Raw genomic sequence first — 7,570 nt, forward strand, 5'->3', positions numbered from 1 at the left:
AGGGTTAGGGGGTGTCATTAGGGGTCGTGGGGAAAAGATCGACACCCTCTTGCGTAACACGTGGACAATTCCAGACGATTTTTGAAAAAACATCCAAATTCCTGCACTGCTTTCGGGCTGGATGCTTTCAAGCGGCAGACTTGGGGTTACATATTACACAAGGAGGGTCAGCTGACCCCCCCCCCCCAGAACCCCTCTTTTACCATCCTCACACATATGCTACGATAACAATAAAGAACAAGGGTGGGCTCTTGAAGTTAAGCTGGGAAATGACTTGGGGAGCTGGCTATTGTTGGTGTTAAGCCTTGTTACCCCCACAATGCCCCTGCTGAGGACAATATCTCCACATTTTAGTGGAGGGACAGAAAAGAGAAGAAGGACAGAGCAGGAGACTCATCTGAAATTTATAGGACCAGAGTTTTCTAGTTTTTGGCAGGAGGAAATATTCCCAACATAGCAAGCTGAGGGTTGGTTTACTATGTAATTATGGGATGTGCAGTTTCAGGATCTTAAGGCTGAGATCTTTGCTCTGTGGTTAAAATGACTCCTGAATCACACTGACATTTGAAGATGTTGAGCTTACTTTTAGCTTCAGAGCAAAACTTTTCTACTTTCAACTGATATTACAGGATTTTTCATTTTTCATCCATTCAGTCAGGTTAAAGTACAACTTTTTGTACAAGACTTGACCAATAAAGCAATATTTAAAAAGCACAAATAGTCTCAATTTGTGTAAGATATAAGCTTTTATACAAAAACATACTGGTTTGGTGAATCATAAGTATGTTTCAAGTCTTCAAAAGCTTGAGTGCAAGCCCTAAACTTAGTCAGTATTTAATTTAGATTAAAAGTTCAAGATAAAAAAAGTGAGAATTTGCTAAATATAACAGGAACTAATCAAAGTCTGTTGTCTGATAGAATAGAATAGAAAAATGCTTTATTCATCCCCCAATGGGGGAAATTCAAATAATGATGAAGCTGTAATGTGATCAAAAGCTTTTTCTTGTTGACTTGTCAAAGTGTTATCCAGCCGAAAACTTTCAAGTCTGTTAAGTAATCAGATTGATCACTCAATTCTTTGACAAGACACTCCCCCCGGGTTTGAAATACAATTAAACATCTCAGAGCAGCTCTAGTGTGGTGGTGGTGTGGTCAGTTGTGGTGTTGGGTTTTGTTTCTGTCCAGTTTCTAATTTATATTTAGAGGTTTTGTTTTTGGAATTTGGGTTTTTCTTTGGATTTCTGATTTAGAAGAAAAAATCTTTTTGGACTTTGTGTTCTGACTGCTTTATCAAATTTGTAAATCCAAAGCACAACAGTTTGGCTGTCTGATGGTTGCAAGCTGCTGAATGTATTGACACACAACTACCCTCACATTTTATCAAACAACTGATGTCCAAGTGCAGTCATCAAAGCTGTCCAATCGAGGCCGTGTGTTTGACCTCATGCTGGTCGCTGAGGGCAGATGTCCATCACTAATCTGTTACTATAACTTGAATTGAATTTGACCAGAGTACTGGAGGTTTTGTTTTGTCCTCAGACATGATTAATTAAAAAAGGAGACATCCACGCTATAGACCAAAATGATCAATATTGTTGGCAGAAGGTGAAGGACGTGGGTGGTGTGTCATTTTGACCTGCTGTTCCCTGATCATGAGACGTTGGTGAACTTTAACCTTTTGCTTGCCAAGCGTTTAATCGCATCAGACAATACACTGAAAAATCATGTCTTTTCATAATCATCACCTGTTCCAACATGATTATATCATTGTTGATATTATCTCCAGGTCGCTAAGAGCACATGTTTTACAGGCTTGTTCTTTCCCCCCTGGTGAGCTTGCTGCTGAGGCCTGGAAAGAAACATTTTAGAGCAAACAAAGTGTTTGTTTAGGACATGTTTGCTGGTGTTGAAATATACTCGCTAAAGTTAAATCACCTCACCACCACACGCAGATGTCTCAGCAGTTGAATCTTGATAGTTTACTTGTTGGGCTCTTTTGTTCAAGTATAGATCATGTAAAATTAGGCACTCTGACCAACAATGTAGTTTGTAGTTGGTAGTTTGGAATAGAATACACCTCTGAACGACTGTAAATATCTCTTCTTTGTAAGGGAATGGAGTATGGAAATGCAGGCCAATTTGCATCCTTTGTGACACAAATCAGGTCTTTGTTCTCCATATTAACAAGTTTTCACACCAATGTGGCTTTGTCAAAGTGCTCCCCTTAATCTGTATCTTCACACATCTAAAAGTAAATATCTACATGGTGTTATCAAAAATCTTTATAGATCAATTTCCATAATCTGTATCAAGGCAGATAGCGCTACAATTTTCAACTGTTCTGAACCAGCATATATCAAGGAAAAGAAGCCATTTCTCTGATGAAGTGGTTGGTAAATACTTAGCTCTGCTAATTTTAACAAGATTAGTAGGAAGTGGGTTAATCTTAAAAGTAATCTTTGGTGTCAAGCCTGACACACGTTTGCTTTATGTCACAGGATCACAGACTTGTGTCTTGATTCAGTGACTGAACAAGACATCAAACTGGTCTGGGCATGACCCTTGAGACAATAAACCGAAACAGAAAAAATAGTGAAAAGTACTGATTGGGATTTTCTTGCAGCTTTGTTTTCCTTCTGCAGTCTGAAGACATGCAGAAACTGGTGTTCTGCCCAGGTTACAGCCCACCTCAATCTGAAACTAGATGAAGAAGATATCAAATCAAATCAAATCAAATTTATTTGTATAGCACATTTCATGTACAAACAGTTCAAAGTGCTTTACATCAAATAAAAGCATTGCAGCAGGGAGTGGAAGAAGCATTAAAATACATAAAAGAATATAAAGAGAAACAAATAAAATCATTTAAATGAATTTAAAAACAAGCAACAGTCTGTAAGTTAAAATATACCGTGCAGATTTCATGCATAGACACATGAGAAAAATAAATGTTTTTAACCTGGATTTAAAAATGTCCACATTTGGTGAAAGTTCGCCACTAGCAGTTTGTTCCACTTGTTTGCAGCATAACAGCTAAATGCTGCTTCTCCATGTTTAGTCTGGACTCTGGACTGGACCAGCTGACCTGAGTCCTTGCATCTAAGAGCTCTGCTGGGTTTATATTCTCTGAACATATCACAGATGTATTTTGGGCCTAAACCATTCTGGGATTTGTAAACCATCAGCAGGCTTTTAAAATCTATTCTGTGACTGACTGGAAGCCAGTGTAAAGATTTTAAAACTGGTGTGATGTGTTCAGATCTCTTAGTCTGGGTTAAAACTCTAGCAGCAGCATTCTGGATGAGCTGCAGATGTTTAATGCTCTTTTTGGGAAGTCCAGTTAAAAGAGCATTACAGTAATCGAGTCTACTGGAGATGAATGCATGGATGAGTTCTGTTGACATTTCTGAGATGGTAAAAAGCTGCCTTGGTGACAGCTTTGATGTGGCTGCTGAAAGATAGATGGATGGACTGATTGAATTTCACAATTTCAAGAGATGCCGTGTCATACAATGTTTTTTCCAGTAAAAGATGACAAACATTTTTAGTTTTATATCACAGAAAGTAAAGAAGAGCAAACCCTCACATTAGTGAAGTTGCGATTGGACAATATTTCTGCTTGAGAAGTGAAAATTGTTTGATCATCAAGCCCTTGTCAGTTATGCAATTATGTAAGGAGGCTGGTTTATTACTGCCTTGCAAATCAAGGTAGAACTAATTTTATGACTTACGAAATCAGTGGTTTGACAAACAGCACAATCGACTATACACAGACTTAAATAGTCTAATAGGAGTTTAAAAGTGAAACTGAAATAGATTTAAAAATCCATCTCTAATGCCTTAAAGTAAAAATATTAGTAAAATACAATGTGGATCCTTAATTAGAAAAACAACTACTTAAAGTTCCATAGTGCCCCTGTGCATGATCCTTAAATATTCTCAATTTTATTTTTATTTTTTCTCCCTCAAATTGCCACTTTTTAAAATGTTTTATCTCTGATAACTAGGAAACTGATATTGAAAAAAAGTGTCTGTTATTGGGACCATAACCGGAGATGCAGCCGGGGCGGGGCTGCGCGCCTCCCCCGCCTCTGATGCAAATAAAGGGGCTTACCCGGATCTAACGCTGCAGATATTTCTGAGACTCCTCCCTGCGCTTTTATCGCCTTATAACAGGATACCTCACTGGCGCGAAAAACGCACTGTGTGGCTCTTTATTGTGGGGTGGACCTGGTGCCTGCTTTTTGCGCCCTTTTCGTCCTTCTTATTTTTTATTTTTTTACAATAATTACCAGAAACGAAAAGGGTAGACTCCAGTATCCATATCCAGGAACAACGGGGAACAGTTTTTAATTAATTTTCCGTGGACTGTGGACTGTTGTTGCCACTTTGGCTACCAGCGTGATTTTCAATGTCCTGAATAGCGCACTGGGAATCTACAGAAATCCGGTGAGTATTTAAATTTTAACGTCTTGCTCGTAAAAGTTTCTGATAAGGAAATTAAGCTATAGGCTATCTCTTAGGTTAAACCCTACTATGTGATTATGTAGCAACCCACTTTTCCTCTATACCGGTACACGGCAAAGTGGAACAAAGCGCTGCGTACAGGAAATGATTTACTTTTACGCAGTTACATTTTTTCCCTCGTTCCTCTTCAGAACTTGCTAATGATTGTATTAACACTCAAGAATATATAAGCTATATGTAATCAGATCGTGTAATAACCGTATGTGCATTAACGGCTTCTGTCCATCAGTGCAAAGAGCATCCGCAGGATGCAATCAATTATTAATGTGGTCCCATTTGTAGAGGTAGGCTATTCTGGGAATGTGATGTCCCATTAGATGGATATTTGATATGTGATGATATATCTAATGGAGTAATTTTTATTTGCTTATCGCTGATATTTTCTCTCCACTTGTGTAGGACCTTCCTCAGAGCTCTTTGGGGTCATTTTGATCATTTCTGGGAATAACCGAGTGGATATTTTCAGCCTGAAAATGGAGTTTGATTGCTACCAGCACTATTTTTTGGACGATTTTGACACTGAGGAGGATTATTACAAGTCAACTGCGCCCAGTGAGGACATATGGAAAAAGTTCGAGCTGCTGCCCACCCCTCCCATGTCTCCCACACGGACTTTCTCACACCTCTCGCCCGAAGACAAGCTCAGCTGGCTGTCCAAAGTGTTGGGTCAGGACGAGGACTGCGAGGCTCAGTACATCCCCGACGCGGGCAAGTTATTTGGTAACCTCAATGCCCATATCATCCGGGACTGCATGTGGAGTAGTTTCTCTGCCAGCAAGCAGCTGGAGAAGGTCAGCGGGAGAGTGTCTGCTGCGGCGCAGACCGGGGTGTCCCCGGTGGCACAGATTTCGGTGCGGCCGACCAAAGCGCAGTGCGCCTCACCGGGTAGCCTTCTCTCCACGACGACGGACTGCGTCGACCCCGCCGCTGTCCTCACCTTCCCGGCAAGCAGCTGCAGAAAGCCTGCGTCCTCTGGCTCCGAGTCTCGCTCCGATTCCTCTGGTAAGGAAGCAGTCATGCTTTAAATCGCCCCACCCTGTTATGCCTTTGGATTATATTGCCCAATAACAATGGGTTATTTAAAAAGCTGGGCTGTTGTGTTCCACAGGGGTCACCCCGAGCACCACAGTCACCCACCTTTTGGCTGAATTTCTACTCATACTTTCACAATGCGCCACATGCTTGTTCTGAAAACTCATGCCATCTTTTGAAAACCGCGCCCCTATCAGTTTTACTTGAACCTCCCTCGTTTCTTTATCTTCTGCTGCAATACAATCAGGGTGCGGTAGAGGGGCGTGGTGACCCAGTCCACATGATTTATTGCTGCTGCACACACACTGAAATTCTTACATTTCCATGCCTAAACTGTTCAGCAATTAAAGCTTAATTAATGTCAACTTTAGCAACTCATTTTCTGCTTTCCCTGCCCTGCCTGAGTAGAAGTGTTTGTTGTTTTAAAGAATGCACTTCCTTGCAGTTGGTTTAGTTAATCATCCAGTTTGTAGGAATGTTGATCCCATGAAGCATGACACTGCAGTGTCTTCATGTGAACCTTTTCTGCATGTATTCACGAGTTATTTCTCTGTGTGATGACAGATGATGAAGAGGAAATTGATGTAGTCACTGTGGAGAGCAAGCAGAACCGAGTGCGACTGGTGAATGTCCGAAAACCTGTCACCATCACGGTCCGTGCAGACCCCTGCCCCAAACGCTTCCATATGTCTGTCCACCGGCAGCAGCACAACTATGCCGCCCGCTCACCAGACAGCGACCCAGAACCTGAGGAAGAGGAGGATGATGATGATGATGATGATGATGATGAGGATGACTCTGAAGATGAGCCTCAGAGCAAGCGTACCTGCACAGCATCCCGCCAGCAGCCAAGTTTTTCAGCTCAGTCCCTCTCAGACACTCCCCAAAACTCAGACTCTGAGGACACTGACCGCAGACGGAACCACAACTTCCTGGAGAGGAAGAGGCGGAATGACCTCAGATCTCGTTTTCTGGCTTTACGAGATCAGATCCCAGGCCTGGAGTCAAGCAAGACTCCGAAGGTGGTCATTTTGACTCAGGCAACAGAGTACCTCGTGGAGCTGAACGGCAGGGAGAAACAGCAGCTCCAGGAGAAGAAGCGCCTCAGGTCCAGGCAGCAGCAACTTCTCCGCAAATTAACAGAACTCAAGCGCTCTTGAGATTCTGGATGCATCTGAAATAAACTGCCTCATTCACAGTGAACAACTTTACCCTCAAGTTATTTGTCACTTTTGAAAAGCTGTCATTTTTATAGCGCAACATGCCTCATGTAAATAGCTGTGAATTTTCTTTTGAATGAAATCCTATGGCTGCGGGCTTCCTGTGAATCCGCCGCTGTCCTGTGAACCTGCTTTGGGGAGAAGCAGTTATATCATTGTGCTGTTTTGTTTTTTTTTGCACATTTTTGATTTGATTTTTTTTTGTAGCCAAGACAAAATACATTTCCTTGTGTGCTGTGATGTCAAACTGCTTCTTTAGTATGATCGCAAACATTTGCTCAAAGTAAGCGGGAATTATTTTTTTGTCTTCATTTCGTAATTGCACATAGAGCTTATGTGTGAATGCTGTTCTGTTTAGCAGAGTGAATGAGTTTGGTCCTGTTTTATTCGATCACTTGATGTACAAATCCTCCTGTAAATAATAGCTTATTGCTCCTGGTGAGAGGACAGAACCGAGTTGTTGCTGACCTTTGCTCCTCTGTGCTATCAGGTGTCTATTTTTTTTTTAAAGAAGTAAGAAATATGAAAAAAGTTGACAAAGTAGCACTGCTGTACTTTATATTCACACGTCACTTTGTGATTGCAATGCTTCAAATTTTTTTTTTAAACATGCTAACATCAGCAGCATCATTAAATTTTTATACCATGTTTGCTTACAAATCTGATGTCTTATTGTTTTTATTCAAATATTACACACTGGTCGGTGCTGATCAAGTAGTACCTTACTAAACCCTAACTGTACTGTACTTAAGTATGAAATGAGTATCTGAGAACCTTTCAGCCTTACCATC

General features: G+C 41.1%; 1 protein-coding gene across 1 annotated transcript; it reads left to right on the forward strand.

The window, feature by feature from the left end:
- Positions 1-4,175: 4,175 nt before the first annotated feature.
- On the forward strand, positions 4,176-7,570 carry LOC142365889 (protein L-Myc-1b-like). Its single transcript, XM_075447641.1, has 3 exons — positions 4,176-4,449; positions 4,927-5,529; positions 6,124-7,570. Exons 2-3 carry the CDS (start codon positions 5,001-5,003, stop codon positions 6,717-6,719), a joined length of 1,125 nt encoding a protein of 374 aa, XP_075303756.1. The 5' UTR covers positions 4,176-4,449; positions 4,927-5,000; the 3' UTR covers positions 6,720-7,570.

This window comes from Odontesthes bonariensis, chromosome 17 (assembly GCF_027942865.1).
Source record: "Odontesthes bonariensis isolate fOdoBon6 chromosome 17, fOdoBon6.hap1, whole genome shotgun sequence".
Taxonomy (NCBI): domain Eukaryota; kingdom Metazoa; phylum Chordata; class Actinopteri; order Atheriniformes; family Atherinopsidae; genus Odontesthes; species Odontesthes bonariensis.

Bases quoted from the DNA above. Each gene is read 5' to 3' on its own strand.
- LOC142365889 (XM_075447641.1), top strand. From the start codon at position 5,001: ATGGAGTTTGATTGCTACCAGCACTATTTTTTGGACGATTTTGACACT. The intron at 5,530-6,123 runs GTAAGGAAGCAG...GTGTGATGACAG, and splicing joins GTCTCGCTCCGATTCCTCTG to ATGATGAAGAGGAAATTGAT.